General features: G+C 41.8%; 1 protein-coding gene across 1 annotated transcript in view; it reads right to left on the reverse strand.

Annotated features, from left to right (window-relative positions):
* The window catches only part of LOC138589691 (acid-sensing ion channel 1-like), a 56,741-nt gene that overhangs the window by 3,912 nt on the left and 31,595 nt on the right, over nucleotides 1-21,234 (reverse strand). The window contains exons 3-4 of the mRNA XM_069660095.1: nucleotides 680-830; nucleotides 371-498 (exon numbers count right to left, since the gene is read on the reverse strand). Of these exons, the coding sequence (XP_069516196.1) occupies nucleotides 371-498; nucleotides 680-830 (279 nt within the window). The remainder of the gene's footprint in view (nucleotides 1-370; nucleotides 499-679; nucleotides 831-21,234) is intronic.

The raw sequence follows: 21,234 nt of genomic DNA on the forward strand, positions 1-21,234 counted from the left end.
TTTCATTAAATCTGATCAAACCACACTAACACAGTCCTCAAGAGGCATTAGCTGACTTTTTGGCTGTTTATTTATCGGACAGCTGAAGAGAGACAGGAAATTTGGGGAGCAGAGAGTGATGATGATCGGCAGACCGGGAGTCGAGCCTGCGATCAGTGCGTTGAGGACTGTGGCCTCTGTGCATGTGACACCTGCTTTACCAACTGAGCTAAACCAGCGCCCTCCTTTGTTAAACTCTTAATAACTTATATTAATTATATGCTTCTTTATAAGCAACATTTGAATGTTGCTAATTCTGTCATTATTATTTAAAGGTATAGAGAAACACTGACACATGCACGATAGTGTTTCACAGTGCTTCAGTTTGTACCCTCTGTTCCTGGCAGGAAACAAACGTCTGAAACCCGGGCGCCACTCCGAACCCCAGCTGGTCGATGAAGGACGGCTCATCCTGACTGTGGATCTGAACTTTGACCCCAGCTTCAAAAGACGTCTCATCTGCAGGAATTCAAAAAAACATGGCGTCAGAGCAACATGCAGTGAAAAGGTGTTTCACTAATAATACTGGACACTTCAGAGGTTTCACACTCTGAGGTATTCACACCAGCACACAAACTGACGACACTCTGTAGTTTAGAGTGTGACAGATAACCAGATGTGAATGATCACTCCTCCTCACCGGTTTCTCCCCACACAGGAAGGTATTCATCCTGCTGAATGTCCAGCATGAGCTCCAGGCCATTACCCATACCTCCCTTGGTGGTGATGAGAGGAGGGCGTCCATCATCGCCGGCGTTAAAGGTGTAACACTTCCCGTAACGTGTGAACACCTGAAACACACACGGGAGATTTTTCTTTCACACACACCGCAAAATGTTTCTTAACAATGCTTTTCCACTGGGGGTCAGTGTTTGATTCAATTTCTGAGACTGTGTGTGGCTGCGTGTGAAAATGTGTGAACACGAGAGAGAGAGTACGAGAGGAAGGAGACAGAAAAAAAAGAGATGAAAACATAGAGTGGAAGTGAAACGCAGAAGAGACGGAGAGGAGGTCTTCTCAGGGGTTTGTAGGTTGCACAATCAACCCAGTAAGGTGATTTAGACTGACAGACTAGTGATTTAACGTTCCCTCTCATGCTCTTTAAAGCACTTAAATGGACCTGATGTTACCATGGAGACCAAGCATCCCAGACAGGAAGAAAGTGGCCTTAATTTTTAAGGAAAGCAGAGACACAGATGTTAGATTGAGGCTGAGGCTGAGCGGGATATCAGCAAATGCATAAAAGACATGTTTGGACAGCCACGACTGCACGACAGTAAATACACGGAAACATATCAATATGGATATGTGTCTTTGACAGAGAGTTAATGTTGCATTAGAGGGTTTGAGTCACATAAACCAATGCGGGGAGAAAGAGTGAGAGAGCAGGGAGGAACAGAGAGCGAGGATTCAAAGTGAAGGAGACAGAGAGAGAGAGGGAGTGTAGCTGCTGATGCTCGCAGCAGGCTATTGTTCAGCGTTATGGCACAGAATGACATATCTATGATTAGAAAGAACAAACCAACCAAGTAATTGTTGTGAAAGAGTTTGGGTCCTGCCAAGGGCGGTTTAAACATTCGACCATCTATCAAGAGACGACTGGTTGCAGAAACATCAATCCAAGAGGGGAAAAACATTCAGCGCTATCAAGAAAGGCAAATAAAAGGCACGGCGAGCCAGGAACAATAAACGTGCACTCAGTTACGCTGAAACTAACAAACCAGGAGTAAACGTTTCTTTGAAAGGAGACGTTTGTTTCAGGTGTTCCTCAGAGGCCACAATAGTTCATCAGGACTGCCTGTCAGGTGCTGAAGTAGCTTTTGAGAACCCTCTAACCCCAAACACACAGACCGACAATCTAACACTGTGATTTGTTGGCTTGTCAGTGTAGAAGTGAGGAAGCAGTCAGGGTTTGAACTTTTTACCTGAAACTGTCTCGTTTTTCATCTGCATCACAGTCATCTTTGCCATAACCTCAGCCAAGTTATGCTTTGGTGCTGTTTTTTTTTTTGTCTGTTTATCACTGAGAAACTACTGGCTTACTTTATATCAAACTTAGTGGAAGGCTGCAGAATCAGCCAAGGAAAAACTAATTACATCTTGAAGCGGGTCTGGTTCAGATTCATCAAAGAGCAATGATATTATAGCCCAAATTGAATTGATACAGTATTAGATATATATGCATTAATATATAGTGGTTGCACATGCAGATATGCATATCAAAGAAGACTGCCATCGGTGCCCGTCTAGTTTTTCATTTGAAGAACTGAGTTCAACACAATTAATGCCTTCCAGTAGAGACTGTCTGAAAATGTGTGCTGGTAGCTCGCTTATTATACAACGTCACATCTTCATCCTCTCTTATGATGTCCAGCTTTTCTGTCGGCATTTGAGTGTCGCCTTCGGGGCAACTATAAGCACTTTAGTGTCATACAAATGAGTTCTGCTCAAGCATATTCCCACCCTTAGGCGCAGAGGTGCTTTAGCTACATCTACAGAACACCCTGCTAACATGCTAACAAATAGGGGTGGGGATCTCAGGGTAACTCACGATACGGGATACATGGATAACGATAATATCACGATACAGCGATTCTGCAATAATTGATATATTGCAAGACAATCATATAATGATACATCACAATATCTGATTAACTGAAGAATACAAAATGCCCCATACAAAGGTGAAGTGCAGGATTAATGTATTTATTCTCTGCAATATGGTTTTGACACAAACTGAGATGACACAATGTACGAGTTCATTAAAGTATGGACCCTTTAAATCGCCAAAAATAGGCCTTATTTCAAACTAAAATGGCTGACTTCCTGTTGGGTTTTAGGTATGGGTGCAAGAGGATTTTTTGTAAGTGTTGACATGGTAATTGTGCATACCAAATTTCATACATGTAGGTGAAAATAATCTCTTTTTTGAAATTTTCTAGGGGGCGCTATGGACGTTTTTTTGCCAAATTCATGCCAGAGTCCCATTAAACATGCAATTTTTCACCAGACCTGAAGTATGTGCAAAGAGTTTTCAGGCATGTTAAAGCCTCCAAACATGCGAGAAAGAAAGAAAGAGAGAATAATAATAATTCCTTGCATTCCAAAATTCTAAAAAAAAAATCTAATTAGGACTTTGGATTTGAAAGTGGCTGGTGCATCTTTTAACTTCTTTCACTGCTGTCCGACATTATCCTGCTGTCTTCTTCTTCTTCTTCTTTTCTCCTGCTTTTCTCCTCCTCTTCGTCGGCCAATTAATTTCACGTTACCCTCATTCGAGTCACCGCAAGGAGTCATGAAGTAGTGACGCGGTGAGTCAAAATCGCAGGGAAATCCCTCCCCGACTAACAAAGCTAATTTTTTATTTACCATGTTTATCATCTTAGTTTAACATTTGCTGATTCACACAAAACACAAAGAACAGCTGATACTTTTTGGTAATAAACTGAGGTTTTCAAATTAAAGTGTTGACCTCATGCTATCACAAGATGAAAATAGAAGAAGAAAACATAAGAATTTATCCTCTGGAGACCATGAATGTCTAATCACTTTACACCATTTCATGTGGTTGATGTTGAGATATTACACAGAACAAATCAAAACCTGCTGATGGTGCTGGATAGAAAATCAGTGGACCGGTCTGGGGTCCATTTAATAGAGATATTTCTGTCAGGGCTAAAGTTGTGGACTGACTTTGCCATCTATAACTATACTATAAAAATCACACAGTAAACACAGCTTAGACTTTCATTAAACTTTCATCAACCAGCTGCAGGTAGCATTCACCGAACATCATTCTCACGCATTGATCCCAGGCTCTGTCAAACCTGCCGGATCGCTGAACATCAGTAAGCTGTGTGAGAGGCTCCGCCCCTTCTCCACACATGAAAGCATAAATGTGTCAAATCGCACTTACTGTACCTCATAAATAAACCAATCATTACATAATCTCTAAATCCGCGCGTATGACAGGTGCATGATGTTCAGCAGCATCTTGATCGATACACAGAAGTGAGGTGATGTCGGGTGACACTTGCTCCCTCTAACTATTGTTGAATAGTTGATGTTGCGACAGAGGTGGTAAGAACAAAAACATCACACATGTATAATGCACAAAGTCTGCAGTGCATGCATACTGTGGCTGCTTGGTCTGCTTGTGATGATGAATGAATAAATTATTGCGCACGTATGAAAAAGGCTTCCTGCAGCAGAAATCACATGGAACATGAGAGAGGATCCTCGAGGGGATAACAGAGAGAGAAAAGGGGAAACACTGCTTACTAAAAAACAAAGCGATATTTTTGGTCTGAGTTCTGTGATCAAGAAAGATGTCACTCACACACAATTTCTCACGTATTGAAAAGCACTCACCAGAGCTCTGCTGTCATTAATCATTATGCACATAAATATGTATATCTGTTTTTAGAGGAAGGAATCTCTAAATCACAAATCCATTTAGCGACGTCTTCTTTCCTGAAATCTCTAAGCTGCTAAAAGATGCCTCAGCAGGGTGGGTTCAATCCATTAGCGCTCTGTTGTTTTATCAGAATGACTTGTTTAAGTGCGAACGCTTTCACAGTTTTTATGCTGAATGCTTAAACAGCTATCTTCGGGAAAATGTGATTCAAATGCAGCAGCCAGCAGCCCTCAGTGAACGGCACTAAAATACATCCACATGTGTTGCAGCCCTTTGTGCAGTTTTTGTAATGAGGACTAATCCGACAATGATTTCAGTTGACCTGGAAAAACTCTACTTGGCCTGCACACATGAATAAACTTCATGGAAATAAATAAAGGGATTAATATTAATAAGACTCTCTGGCCATGCTAGCAGCCCCGTGAAGCTGTAGAGACAGTGGTGCTTAAGCAGAATGCTAGCTTCAGCATGCTAACATGCTCACAAGACGTTTTTGTGGCATTGAGCAAGTGTGCGGGCTTTTCTTCTTCTTTTCCATAATGCTAATATGTAACAGGTAATGTTCACCACAGTAGCTTAGCAATTTAGCATACTAAGATTTGATAATGAATTGTATATTACTAGATCAAACTTGATTTAGAGTGACTAGCTAACTCCACCAACCACACCTCACTTGACTGTTAGCTAGTCGGTAGCTAGCCGGGTACCCAGTGAGCATTTTTCCGTTGAAAAGACGTATTAACAAGTCGCATCTCTGTATATTTAGCGGCTAAAATGATTGTAAAAGTGAGCAGTGTATCACAGTCACCAACAAGTCTCCTGAGTAGCATGTTTCCATCAGGTATCAAAGAACTACTTCAGTATCCAGGGGTCGTTCTGCCTTCGTAGTCAGAGCTGCACAGTCGAAGTACCTGAGCATGCGCAGGCTTCTTTTCTTCTTCTGTTGGGAATGTCTAAAACTGCTCCCATTACGATGTCTCTTTACTCTCCGACATGTCTCTTTGGTAGAGCCCATAAAACACGTGTTTATGATTTTTGTATGAAAACTAAAATGTGTTGAAATGACGTCTTTGTGTAGACGGGATTTCCCCAACTGCTGCAAAATGATTTTGGAGCGGCTGCAATCATCACTTTCGTCACCCTTTCATTTCTAAAAATGAACAAATTTTGTGTTTCTGACACACTGATGTTGTAAGTGTATTTTAGCCGGTTGAAAAATGGTTGTAATGAGGTCAGACTTGATTTCACCCTGTTTTCAACATCATTTCAGTGTTGAAATCCCGGGTGGTGCTCACTGGGTGATATCAGAGTCACCGCTGTGTGTTTGGATTTCAGAATAATGCAGCTGAGGTCTAATTTATGCATATCAGAATCAGATGTGTGTGTTAGAACCGTGGGAAATCAGGCCGACAAAACATAGACCTTCACATTTTGTAAAGGCGACTGATTGCACTCTTTATGATGTGTCGTCATGTGGTCTGATCACTTATATCTCAAGCAGAATTTAGGAATAACAGCATCAAAGTCAAAGCATCTGAATGAATAGTCGACTCACCGCGCTAATAACCAATCTTGCGTGTAACAGAGAGCCAGTTCAAAGAGAACATAAACTATGGGCAGGGGACTGAAAGCCAGAGGCACAGTTGAGTTTCTCTGTTTGTGTGTGTATTTGTGTAATGATGCCCTGAACATGGAGTCAGACCATGACTCACTGGATGTCAAGATTAGGAAGTCAAGAGGAGAGGAAAACAAGAATAGGTAGAGGAGAACTGCAGGCCGCTCCTCAGGGAGAACGGATAACTAAAGGGGTTCGTACAGAAACTCTTCCTCTTAATTAGCTACAGTGCTAAATGCTAATTACTTCGTTCACCCTCTTTTACCCCCTTACTTTTTATCTGCACCCACCGTCAGGTCATTTTAATGTGTGTAAAACTTTCTGTAGTTCAAGTGAGTTTGAGTTTGTATTTAGGTGCAGAAGTATTTTGAGGTAAATGCTAACATCAGTATGCTAACATGCTCATTAAGACAATGCCAACATGCTAAAGTTTAGCAGGTATAATGTTTAGACCTCTATATTAAGGCTGTTTAGTCGGTTAACATGCTTTAATGAATTAAATTATTATTAAATAAATTACTTTCCGATAGTATGAACACAAGTAAAGCTGAGGCTCATGGGATGTCATTAGAAGGACAGGAAGTGTTGGACAAGTCAAAAAACTGACTTGGTGAAAAGTCAACGGATCATCCTAAGGTGACCATGAACGTCTAAATCAATTCCTATGCTAATATGTCTAATATATGTTGACACGTTTAACCCAAAATAACTGCACGATCAGCCATAACATTATGACCACCTGCCTAATATTGCGTAAGACCCCCTTTTGCCGCCAAAACAGCCCGGTCTCATCTAGACCTCTGAAGGTGTGCTGAGGTATCTGGTACCAAGACGTTAGCAGCAGATCCTTTAAGTTCTGTCAGTTGCGAGGTGGGGCCTCCACGGATCGGACCTGTTTGTCCAGCACATCCCACAGATGCTCGATTGGATTGAGATCTGTGTCGTCGGTTCACTGGTTTTCCTTTTTTGGACTGCTGCAGACCGGAAACACCTCGCAAGAGCTGCAGTTCTGGAGAGGCTCTGACCCACTCGTCTAGCCATCACAATTTGGCCCTTGTTAAAGCCCATTTTTCCTGCTTCAAAGACTTGGAGGACAAAATGTTCTTGCTGCTAATATATCTCACCCACTGACAGGTGCTGTTGTAACGAGATAATCAATGTTATTCACTTTACAGTCAGTGGTCATAATTTTCAGGCTGATCTGTGTAATCTAAACCGCATGGAAAAAGTGTGTTACAAAGTCTTTAGGATTCATCCTCTGGTGACCATGAATGTCTGTAAAAAACGTCATGGTATAAAAAAAGATTAGAAGACGATATTTGACTCATGCTCTGCAGAACTGTAAAGAGGCTGAGCCGTTGTATTTTTTCTGAAGGTCAAAGTCAGAATAATGAGTGAGAATTGATCATGCAAATCGAGACCATAATGTCCAGTGCATTGACTGTTGGGTGACACCTCGGGGTGGTGCAGGCTGTAGGGCAGAGCTGCGTAATGATCACCTAATCGGTTCAGACGTCCAGTTGTCCTGATGGTATCGACAATAGAGGAGAAAACAGGGGGCAGAGCCGTCAGACAGATTCAGTGTGTGTATCAGGTATTAGTTTAAAAGTTCAAATTCAATATTTCAGGGAAGAATATCACCTGTGTGTTACCTGCTGATTTACACATGAAATATCATGAAAACACCTGCACTGAAGAGAATTTTATATCCGTCATAAGTGGGATTTTTTACCTCCTGCTCCCACACAATAAGAATATTCTTCCCTCCTCCGTTTCCTTCCTCTCTGGTCTTTACCTTTTCTTCCTCCCTCCTTTGTGTCTCCTGGACTATGATGTTCCTTCCCCTGTGGACTCCTCTCCATCTCCTGCCGCACTTCCCCACCCACCCCGGCTTCACTTGATGAATATTTCACAGGCCAGTAGAGACAGTCCTCCTCCTCTCTCATCCTATTCCCAGATAGCGTCCGTGCTCTCAGTACCTATCACCTTCAGAGACGATAGCATCGCAGCGGGCGGGTGAGGAGCACCTCAGGAGACCCGAGGAGAGCGGGGAGGATATCACATGAAGAAAAATGGAAGTGTGTATTCACATAAGTTCTATATATATAAAATCAAGACCACGTTGACCTGAGCACGATCGCAGCACGACACGTTGAAAATTGAGATGCAGGTTAAATCAGGCAGGTGTTAAAATACAAGAACACAACGTTCAGCATGTGAGAAGAGGTGAGGAGGTTATTTATAGCCTGTATGGATACATTACTCACACCACCATTGGATACTCTGTGACATGTCTCACTGGTGGAGCTGTTAACGACTGATAGGAATCAGAAGAGTGACAAAGGGCCCCAAACTTGTAACTGCTGCCAAAAAGTTGAGATTAACTGGTTTAATCGGAAAAAAAAGTATTTTCATTTATAAAATGATCATATAATAAATCTTGGCCTGAAGAGTAAATACTAACTATCAGTCAAATACAGCTCCAGAAGAAAATAAGAGACTTCTGCTAGATGTTTTTCCTCCTACTTCCAAATCAAATATTCTCATTTAGTTCTTTAATTTGCAGAAAAAGATGACTAGTTAAAGTGATAATCAATCTAGACCTATCTATCGCAGAACGAGGTAGCACAATGGTGATTGAGCCTATGGCCCACTAATAAAGCCTTTGCATTAACAGTATTACAGACTGGGTGTCTGTGGCGACTTTCGCAGAAAAGATCACAAGCAGCGCCCAGTTAGTGACGCGTTTTCCATCACCCAGCAGTGGTTGGTCTGCCAGAGAGGGTAGGTGGAGCTAAGCGGCTGCTTTTCCGGTCTCAAGTGTTGCGAGTAAACAGTAATCTACTATGGCTGAACAAACAAAGAAAAGATCGATGACTACGGATACAACTTCAAAAATAAGTGAAAATCCAAAGGAAAAGAAACAAACTCGACGCTTAGATGAAGGCAAACGTCAGCGAGGAAAATCAAGAGTTACAACCGGAGCCAACCGTGGACGTCACACATGAAACACTGTCTGGATATCTGGGAAGTGTGCTCCCGCAATTACCGTATATCACCATAGGTGCCGCCAAAGAGAACGAAACTGAGATCCTCGAGATTACCACTTTAAGATAACCAAAAGATGCAAAAAAGATGTTTTTCAGACTTAAATAAAGCAAAGAAAACAAGTTCATGTTCATGTTTAAACAACAGAATACTAATGCTTTAACTTCGGAAGAGTTAACCTGCTTTTTAATTACAGCGTTCATGCATGCTGGCATGCTCTCCACCAGAGGACTTCCACATTGCTGTTGGGTGACGTTAAGAGCAGCTCGGCTTTGTTCGACTGGCTTGTGACCATCCATCTTCTTCTTCAACACATTCAGGAGGCTTTCAATGGCATTCAGATCTAGACTGGGTCGGCCATGACATGAAAAGAGAGATGCTGATTTAAGAAACATAAGAGTGGTCTCTTAGTTTTTTCCAGAGCTGTATGTACAGTGGCGTTAAAAGAAGTGTGTGCATTAGAAGTGCAGGAGAAAATACAAACAAAAGGTACCTGAAAGTTGTACTCAAGCACAGTACTGGAGAAAAAACACTGTTATAGGCAGTGTTTTTGGCATTTTATGGACCACGTGATTAATCAATCAACACAGAAAATAGCAGAAAGACTAATCAACAATGAAAACAATCCAGTAAAACCAGAATGTGACTTTTCAGATCATTAATGTGGATGCAGCAGAGTGGGAGCCAAATCAGTAAAGACCCTTCTTGAACAAAATAAGAGGAGATTCACAACAAAACAAAACAATAGCTGATAAAACAGGGGGAGCAGATCCTGCAGGCCTTATCTGTCTCTGACAACAACTAATTGTTGCTTTAATGCAATCCCTGGTCTCTGTGGTGGATGGACTTGCAGTTGCACCGCACACTGAGAGGAAAATAACTCCCTGAGGAAAGATTCTCTGTAACTCCTGCAGCCTTGGTTTTGCTATAAATGAAGAGAGAGGGTATTTTTTTGTTGAAAGGCTGCGTTAAATAACTGCTGAAAAATGATACTTTCAGATTCCTCCAGTGCAGAAGGGTCTTGGTGAATAATGGAAATGGTCCCGTGAATTTGGATGGGAGACATAAATGTCTTAGAAGTGTCAGTTCACATTCAATCAGTGCTGCTCAATGTTCTTTAGAGGCTCTTGCAGTGAGTGGGCCTCCTGTTCCCCTCCCCCCAGAGAGCAGAAAGTGCAGAGTGAGATGGTAAATGGCTGCTCGGAGGACTAAGACTTTCACTATCAGCCAGTGATGTGATGCAGCACATTTTTACGATATAATTATGTAAAATTAAGCAGGAATATGGTAGCTTAAAAGTTCTTGCTCTGCTTGAAAATTTGAGCTATAACATTAAATTACGAGCTGTCAACCCCCTCTCCATCTCTCTCCAACCCCTGAGCCGAACCTCGTTATGCATCAGATCCATATGGGATGTTAAAACCTCCTCTGCACGTCCTGATCATCACTGTCGCCTACAAATCTCCTGTCTGCCCGCTGGTGCCAGCCATGTGCAGATCCCACGCTCGCAGGCAGCCAGAGAGGCCATCACAGCGGCAGGAAGCAGCGCGAACTCTCCAGTGTGCAGCGCCCTCCCGTCACGCACAGCTGAGTAAACATGGAGGGGTAAACAGCCCGGGGCCCGGCACAGGGGCAGAGGCCTCGCTGCAGCTCAGGGCACTTTAAGTGGCAGACAGCAGGGTTAAGAAGGATTAAATCCTCATGTGTCAAGTGTGAGGCTGACTTTATCTGTCTGTGTGTCTGTGTGTGTGTCTGTCTGTGTGTGTGTGTGTGTGTGTGTGTGTGTGTGTGTGTGTGTCTGTCTGTCTGTCTGTCTGTCTGTGTGTTTGTCTGTCTGTCTATCCATCTATCTATCTATCTATCTATCTGTCATCCATCCATCATCCATCCATCCATCCATCCAACCATCATCATCTATCGTTCATCCATCCATCCATCTATCATCCATCAATCCATCCATCCATCCATCCAACCATCATCAATCATTCACCCATCCATCCATCTATCATCCATCAATCATCCATTCATCCATCATCCATCCATCCATCCATCCATCCAACCATCATCATCTATCATCCATCCATCCATTTATCATCCATCTATCATCCATCAATCATCCATTCATCCATCCATCCATCCATCCATCAATCATCCATCTATCCATCTATGGATCATCCATCCTTCATCCATCTATAATCTATCCATCCATCACCCATCCAACCAACCATCATCATCTATCATTCATCCATCCATTTATCATCCATCTATCATCCATCAATCATCCATTCATGTCATGAGTTTCTAGTTTAGTTCCGGTTTTCTTGTATTTTGGGTGTTCAATTATTATTTCTTGTTTAACCATGTCACTTTGTCTCCCTGTCATGAGTTTTCATTGTTCAATTTTGTATTTAATATATTGTGTTCTTGTCTTGATTTAGTCTTGTTTAGTTATGTAATTCATTTGTGTTTTCTTGTCTAGAGATTTTCTGCATGAGTTCTACTATCACAGTCCTGAGTTTGGTTTTTAGTGTTTCCTGTTTTATTTTGTAGTTCTTGCCCTATGTATGTTTTGTCTTGTTTTACTTCCTGCCTTTGTGTGTTTTCCCGCTTGTTGGATTATGTGCCCTGCCCTTATTGTTTTCACCTGCTCCCTTGATTGTCTCACCTGTGTCTGATTAGCCTCACCTCCTAAGTTTATTTAGTCTTTGTGCTCCCTTGTCTCGTGGCCTGTTCATTGTGATCCATCGTACGTGAGTCTATGTCGTCCATCCTGTGTCGTCCTTCTCTGAAGTTTTGTCTATGTCCATGATGGATATTCTTCGTGCTTCCCCTAACCCCTCATGTCTCTTGGATTACCTGTTCCTGGTTTTGTTGTACGTTTTTTGCTCCGCCTTTTTGATTTTCCTTTTTGTCTTTTGTTGGAGTTAGATTTTGTTTTTGCATTTTTTACCTTCTGTTTATTAAACCTATTTATCCATTATTTCAGTCTGCATCTGGGTCCTCACATTTTTGTTTAACTCGTAACCATGACAATTCATCTATCGTCCATCCATCCATCATCCAACCATCATCCCTCCATCCATCCATCTATCAACCATCCATCATCCATCTATCATCCATCCATCAACCAACCATCCATCCATCATCCATCCATCAACCAACCATCCATCATCCATCCATCCATCTATCATCCATCTATCATCCATCCATCCATCAACCAACCATCCATCCATCATCCATCAACCAACCATCCATCATCCATCCATCCATCTATCATCCATCCATCATCCATCCATCATCCATCTATCATCCATCCATCATCCATCTATCATCCATCCATCAACCAACCATCCATCCATCATCCATCCATCAACCAACCATCCATCATCCATCCATCTATCATCCATCCATCATCCATCCATCATCCATCTATCATCCATCCATCATCCATCCATCCATCCTTCATCCATCCATCGTACAATGTACATACAAAATGTACAGTGGTTGCAAACAAAAGCAAAACAACAGAACTGAAATAAAAAAGAGAAAAGTATGAAGTGTATTGAGACAGAATGAAAACATACTGAGAGCGTGTCTGAGGTGATAATTAACAACACAATCTGAGCAGGAAATGGTGCAACAGTGACTGCGGGCCCAGAGGCCAAACACTGATACTCTGATAGAGCAGACCAGATATTGTATCTGAGTGTAGAGTCTCGGAGGTAAAGGAGCCTGACAGCCTGAGGAAAGAAACTTCTCCTCAGCTTCTCCCAGCTTGCCTTCAGGCTGCAGGAGTGCTTCCATGACGACAGCTGAGAGGACATTGTGGGATTGGCTGGTGTCCTTCACAGTGCTGTCTTGATTCTGGGCTGAAATGTTTGTGGAAAATGTCCCAAAGTTTCAGTATTGCAGCCAGGATGGTGGGCTGAACTGACCACACTGCCATGAAGAAAAAAAGCACTACATTTTCAATAAATGAAAACTAAACTATGCCAAAGATGGAAAATCAGACAATGAGCTAATTAATGTTTTAGTGCAAAGTCTTTTTCAGTGATATTTATGCATTTGTAGAGTCAAACATACTGTTGTCTTTAGCTTTTGATTTATAAAACAACAGCCTCCACTTCCAGAAGTATCCCTTGATCAGGAAAGTGTTGGGTTTTTGGTCGTTAACTGTTTGAAACAAAGATGGCCCCAGTTTTAGAAGAAATTCAAGACTTGGTGTTAGGCACCCAGGAGGCATCCCGATCTGATGACCAGACAGCTAAATTGAATCTTTTCAGAAAGAATAAGCATCAGCTCTACTCTGAGCTCCCTCTGGATGTCTGAGCTCCTAATTCTTTCTCTAAGGGTGAGCCCAGCCACTTTACAATGGGAACTAATTTCAGCTTCCTGTATCCGTAATCTCATTCTTCTTCTCTGAGGTGTTGGAACGTAGATCAACTAGTAAATCAAAAGCTTTGCCTTCCGGCTCAGCTCCCCCTTTACCGCAATGGTCCTGTACAATGGCCAAATCGATGCTGACTCCATTTTACATCCCAAGAAACTCCTTCACTTGGGGCAGCTATATCCAGTCACGACCTGGAGGGAGCGACCCACCATTTTTGGAGGTGCTGCCTCTCATTTTGACTTCTTTACATCCAACTACGCACCTCCCCAGTGCGTGCAGAAGGTCATGACCTGAAGCCAACAGAATCACATCATCTGCAAAGAGTTGAACAGCAATTTTTTTAGGTCACCAAATTGGACACTTTCCTCCTTCTGGCTGCACCTTCACATCCTATCAATGAAAGTCACAAACAGTATTGGAGACAAGGGACAACCCTGGCGGACGCATTGGAAGCATGCTTGACTTCCTGCCGAGAATACGGACTCAGCACGCACTCTAGTTATGTAAGGACCTCATAGTGTCCTCGACAAGACTCCCAGGGGACGTCATCTGAAGCCCTCTCTAAGTCCGTAAAACACATGTACATTCTGTGACAAAAATATATGTATATTGTAGTTTGTTTTAATTCCATCATTAAAAATGTTGCCACCAGATTTCCTACTCACTCACATGTACATATAGCATCCATCTATCAAACTTTATTTTACGTACGGAAGCCCTAAGCGGACATGCATCCATTCAGATCTCGACTTATTTAATGCGTTATCTCGAGTGATCTAGAAAGTAAAAAAGTAGGCTTGTGACTGTGATATTACACTCTGGGGAAATGAGTTATGATCATCTGAGGTACAGTGGTGCAGCATTATCTCAAGATAACGAGATAAATGTGTCGAAATCTCGAGAAAACAACTGGAAATTACTTGTTATTACGGGAAAGCAGAGTAAATAAAATGTCTGGATGCATGCCTGCTTAAGGCTTCTGTATTTGCACTACAGCACACAAGGGTTCCTATAAATTGTACCTGAGTGGAGCCTCATAATGAAGGGTCCTTTAGGGTCGGTTTAAATTAGTCTTTGAAGTCGGATGATAGCGTGTCCGTCTGGCTGCAGAGACCGACACAAAAGGTCAGCTGTGAATGCATGAAAAGCTGATATACTGTCGGTGGTGGTGATATATTTCTGGCTTGAATGGAAAGGTGTCTTTTCTCGTGTGTGTGTGTATAAACCGTATGTCAGTCATTCAGTTTGATCATTTGAATATTTAAATTTGCATGGATCTCTCCTCTGCGCTTGTCTAATAATATGCAATGTAAAACAATGAGCCGTAATCACCTTCCAGCAGGATGGAGGAAAATTCATTTAGGAAAGCCAAAAGGTTGTCACCGAGCACTTCACCTGACACCTGAAATGAGCTCAGTAATTGCCCCAGAAAGCTCTTGAAATTGCATGTTTCACTTTGCACGTTCATCCCGGCCTTTCTCATAATTTACACCGACTTAAATCGATACTGTCTTCGTCTGATTAATGAAATTGTGGATCATTTAATTGCTTTTTCTGATGTCTTCTGAAAAAAAAGAAAGAAATTAAAATAAACGCTATTTTCAAGAGTCAACCACCACTCTTTAAACAGTGTCGCTGAGGCGCAGTGATGCCTTTGTGCTGCATTGTGTGTGCTGTGATGCCTGATAAAATGGACACCTCACATACTGGATGCTGAGCAACAGCCAGACTGCTTGCGAGGAACAAACCCCATAAATAAGTAAAAAACAGCGAGCTCTATGTTGAGATGAAGCCTGTGAGTATATATGGACATATGGTTATGTGTCAGAGGGTGAGGGTACATATGTGCACAGATGCACACAATGGGGATATGCTAACGGATGATGCGTGACTTACATGCATCTCCATTCCCTTGAAAAACAAACACACGGTTCATAGTTCAGCAGCACAATGGGTACTCGAAGATTTATTTTAGGAACCGCTCCATGATTCAACATCTGAGTGGCTGAAAAAAAAAAAGCAGCTGAGCTCCTCAGGGGGATGAGTTGGGACCAGCTAATACAGTAGATCTGCCAGGGGATGGAAACTGGACAGCAGGAATAGTCAATGCAGCCAGATCCAGCTTTTGTTTACCGGCCAATTTGATCAGTTGGGACAGAATCCCGACAGAAGAGACGGAGGAAGTCATCGCCCTCATTAGGAGGAAAACATTAAAAGAAAAAAAAGAGGCACTGCTGGAGCTGGATCTCCTGCTGGAAAAGAGCACCTTGAGGCTTCTGTGCAGCTCCGCTTCCATCATCTGTCTTTCATTTTGCTGTTCCCAAAATACACGAGCCAACCCGGCGATGGTGGGACGAACCTCTATTAATGACTGAATTCATTACAGACTCTTGTCACTTTCTGGTGCAGTTTAGAGGGCGGGAAAACTGTCAGGAGGGGGAAAAAGGCCCTGCGGCTCTTCCCCTGGAGTGAACCTCCTCCGTGTGACAAATTTCACACTCTGATGCGAGAAATCCGCTGAGGCTTTAGATTTCCCAGCCTGTCACATGCTGTTGCTGAATACCAAGAGATTAATTCATTTTGCAGATGGTGCATGTAAGCAACTCCGACTTCCAAACACGCAGCGTGCACACCGTCGCTACCTGCCGAATCCTTAAGTGACAACAACGGAAGAGTCAAGCTGCGAGGCGAAGATAACAGACAGCATGTGCACACGCACGCAAACACATAGGTCAACATGTCAAACAAAATATTCTGCTTCTCAGATGAATCCTTTATTATATAAAGTTGATAACATGGCCAAAACACAGTATGTTGGTCAAACTAATCCAAACAACTCAAATTAAAACCAAATGAATGGAAAATGCTTTAAAGCAGATAGTCTGGCCTGCAACTGTACTGTTTTTGTTTGACCTCAACTTTACATCAAATTCAATTTCAGATGTAGCAGGTTCTGATTCCAGTGAAAAAGCTCTTAAACACTGTTCACTACCTGCTCAGCAGCAACTAGCAGTTAGCAACCAGATGGTGAAAATAGTGCAGCATCAGGGCCTGTGTCCACTAACGGCGTTAGAGACCTCAAATTCAAAGCTTCTACTCATTGGCGCTTATTGTTGCTAGGTTACAAAAGTTGTCTGGCGGCAATTCCGCTTCCATTGGTAGTGACCGTTAAGTGTGTTTTAAATTGCTCCGTATGCTTAATATTTGTTTTTGTTCAAGGAGTTTTTGCAAAGAAAACAAACAAATTGGAAAGGAATCACGTCCTGGCACTAGCAGCAGCTCTACACCTGGAAACTGTACCCTCGAAAAAATGAAAGGATTAGCTTCACCTCCGCCATTGTTGTTGACAAAATTGATATCTGAAGTCCCGCCCCTTCTTGATTTTTATTGGTCAGTCAGGAAGAAGTGACATTGACGAGTGCAGCGGTGTTCCAAAAATTGAACTAATGTATTTTCTTTTAAGATAATTTTTTGGGCTTTTTTTTGCCTTTATCTGTAGGACAGCTAAAGAGAGACAGGAAATGTGGGGAGTAGAGAGTCGGGGATGAAATGCACCAAATGATCGGCAGAGCGGAAGTTGAACCTGCGATCAGTGCTTCGGGGACTGTAGCCTCTATACATGGCAGAGTTAATGCAGTGCCCCGAGTTGAACTATTTTTAACTGAGAGCACTGTGAGCGCAGCGACAAAAAAACAGCTGACGGCGAGGGCGTTTTTATGCTGAGGACGAAAACATATAAGGAAGTGGTGGAGACCAAAAATGGAGCAAGATTTGGAGAAAAGTAAAAACTTTTTATCAGTTTTCTTTTTGTTTTCTTATTAATTTCTAGTAATCTTTTTTGTTTTTATTGTACGAATTTTTCAGTATTGCAAATGTTTTATCTATTGTGAATTTTTGCTCCTATTTTGAGTCAGTTTGTTCCTATGTGAAGCACTTTAGGCTGCTTGTTTATTTAAAGGCTGCTATTCTAATAAAGCTGAGTTGAGTTAGAAGTGATTTAATATTGGACTGTCGCTCATCAGAGAGACACAATCAATGATGAAATGATTTGATGAACTGCTTGTTGTGTAACAGTAAACAAGCTAACAAGTTCACTTCTTTTTATCAACTCCAAAGTAGAAATATAATGTTGTTCAGAACTTTTCTCCGCTGCTCCCAAATGCCCCCCAAAAAGTTAGTTACTTTAGCTTTAAATAAACGCTTTCTGCAGTGGCAGCTTTCATTAAACAGCATCTAACTATTTGCCCCGTCTCTTCTGAGTCCTCCATCGATTCAGAAGCACAGCCATGGGGGGTTTTATTAAAGACATCATCATGTTTTTCTCAGAAGCAGAGCTCAGGCAACGGTCAAACTATATTAGGAGATAACTTTTGAAAGACTTTGGATGAATGTTTTTCTGTTCAATGATACATCAGTCGTCTAAATGTACAAACCCTCTGGCTAGCTGTGATTTTTTGCTTATTCTCTTTTGGTAAAACTGAAGGAAAATATGTTTTACTGCAGAACTTTCAAGGGGAATGAGCCATCGTTCAGCCATTCCTTTTTGTGTCGTGTACAGTGTTTGAAAGAATCAATCCTTTTTATTTGCCTCACGCTGAGTGTGTTTCGTTGGTTGGTTGGATGGATGCGAGTCTGTTTATGTCAGGAGGGCAGGAGGGAGGGTGTGTTTGCTGTGAGTACTCTGAACAAACTCAGACTAATAAACACTCAGAGCGGCGGAGTCGGCCTCCCTGCTGTGTCCTGTGAGACAGAAAAGGACAGCAGGCAATGACACAAGCACCACTACAAACATGCATTTCACACACATGCACACACACAAACACACAAATACACACTTTTACTGAAATGTCCGACTAAAATCACATTATGTGCAGTTAAAACTGGTGTCTGGTTTTGAAAGAAAAGAATTGGGAAATATGAGATCTGCTCTGTTTCCTCAGCTGGCTTGGGGGGTGTGTCTGTGTTTGATTGACAGCAGCTGGCAGGCTGAGCAACAGTATGGGAATGTGAGACAACACAAACAAACTAGCGTTAGCTTTAAGTCACATGCAGACAGGGTGCCGTTAGCCGTGGAAAGGATGCTACAGACTACACCCGCTTCTACATGGACTGAAGTAACTTTAAAGGTGAATTTATCAACCACATTTGTGTCGAAGTGTACATGTAAGTGTGTGTTGACAGTACATGTTAGCTAACTGAGAGATAAAGAAATTGTTTGACTTCCTATTATTTGAGAAGAGTTCAAGTTTGGTTAACACGTATAATAACCTGCCTCATTGTACAGATTAGTTAGCGTCAGAGCACTTCAGTTACTGCAACACAATGTGACAGTTTAGCTCGTTTTAAGCGAGATGAGGCCTTCACTTAGCGCCACGTATGTTTAATTTGACATCTGTTGTCATGTAAGGCTTCATAACTTCAAAATATGTTGACAAGTGTTAAATTAAAAAAATAGAAATAGAACAAATGAAAAAATGGACGTGTCGATATTTAAAACATTTAGCTGACCAGCTAGTTAGCTACATAGTCTGCTAACAGATATTAACAGATATAACAACACTATTTTTCCGTTGCATGTTTTTTCTTTTGCACGCTTGATTCAGGAGAAGAAGTGTTACTTCATGCAAAGACTTGCTTGGCTGTGTAGAAATAAGTCATAGCAGGGCGCCAGTTTGGCTAGGCGTTTAAATGACGCGTCCCATGCAGTGTTGCCAGATCAGATTGACAGTTTCCAGCCCAATTACAACTCAAAACAATTCAATAAAAAACAACCAAAATCATAACCTTGTCTGTAACCTGTGTAAAATCATAAAAGCATTACATATACGCAACAGAAAACAGATCATAAGCATATAAAGCTTCATATCTGCATCAAATAACCAAAGATAAAATGTTAGTGCAGTTAGACAACCAAATACAAATTGCCGACGTGGCCAAACCACAATAAAGTGATCAAATACTGCCATGAAATGTGACACCAAAATCCAACCTACTTCAAAACTATAGGATTATGGAGGAATGAAAATGCCAAAATCAAATATAAATAAATGAATATGACATTAAATGCGGATTTAAGAAATGTAGGCTAATAAGAACATTTATGTCACCTTGTCAATGATAATGACGTCAAAGTAAATAAGACTAAGATTGAATACAACTCATGTCAATCGAATCTGTAAACAATGAGTGAGTGGTAACCACGAAATCTTTATTGTTGACCATAAAATTAACACGCCAAATGTTGACAGAAATAGCCCAAAATCCTTCTACCAGCCCAACGCTATTTTCCCCTGCCCAAGGTAATCAAAAGAAGCCCAATTGGGCAGAAACCCGCCCAATCTGGCAACACTGGTCCCACGTATAGAGGGACAGTCCTCGATGCAGCAGCCCCAGATTCGACTCCGACCCTTGGGTCTTTGCTGCCTGTCACCCCCACTCTCTCTTCCCATATTTCTGACTTTATCCACTGTCCTATCAATAAAGGCAAAAGCCCATTTAATAATATCTTAAAAAAAAAAAGAAAAAGAAATCCGACATGACCTGACCTGGCGGTATCATGAGACCAAACATGCATTTCTTAGTTCTTTTCTCCAAAGACAACAGGACATGTGATTCACAGGGCAGACACAAAACATGCACTGCAATATGAGCTGGTTGACTTCAGTTTCATTCATCCAGAGGGCTTTTTATTTCAGGCTAACAACTGCATCTGCAATGTCAAATCGCTGTCAAAAAGAAAGTCAAAGTAGTCACTGCGGCTGGTAGCTTAAAGCTGGAAACGGCGCTGATGTGAAAGTCACACTAACAAGACGGGCGAGCAGCAGATGAAAATGTGGTGCTGAAACACTGAGTGCAAAATGAAATGGCACGGCTTTCCAGGCCCATTTACAAAACATTCAAAAATAATTGGAGGCTGTTGGAATAGGGGAAAAGCATTTCAAACAACATTTCACACCACCAGTAAATGATAAAGGGGAGCAATTATAAACAGAGGCGTACCATTCTGTGACGAATGGGCATGAAATTGATTTGCATCTGTAAATGATTAGCTTTCTATAATTTATTTGTTCAGATTTCTGTCTCTCGAAAGGCTGTTATAGATTTCAATTCTTTTCTTATCAGTTAGAAACAGTAGATAAAAATGATTTTGGCTCATGTGCTTTTCTTATTTCATTTTCACTGGGAAGTGGTTTATTTTAGAAATCCCTCTGAGCTTACAGAAAGTGAAGAGAGGCGGTGAAAGTTGAGGGTCAGGTCTGTGCAGCCTCTTAACAGGCTGAGGCTGCCGTGTTGACCTAAAAAAAAAGGATAGCGGGAGGCTAACAGCTCGTTTAGACAGAGATCGACTGTAATCCTTCACACCAATCCTTCTACCGTGAAGGATTTGTGTCTGTTTTTAACCATTAGTTCATTTTTTTCTGTGAGTAAATGTCTCAAAGGTATCCTCTGAGGACAGAAACACAAACACGGCGCTCATCTTCCCTGTCTGGAGGAACAGCAAAGGTAATGAGAGGCATCATTCAATTTTCTGGCATCTTTTTATCGAAATACACAACGCAATCAAATAATGACTTGATGAGCTCCTCGCTGCCGCACAAATCAGAGAGGAAGACAGAGACACACACACAGAGCGCTCTTACCAAAGCAGCTTCTGCATATTGACATTTTCAGACAGCTTGTTAGACTCTGACTAAACTTGAAATACAGGGAAGGTTTGAATCAGTG

Source organism: Semicossyphus pulcher, unplaced genomic scaffold (assembly GCF_022749685.1).
Source record: "Semicossyphus pulcher isolate SPU_LCO1_2020_fin unplaced genomic scaffold, fSemPul1.0.p SCAF_13, whole genome shotgun sequence".
NCBI lineage: Eukaryota > Metazoa > Chordata > Actinopteri > Labriformes > Labridae > Semicossyphus > Semicossyphus pulcher.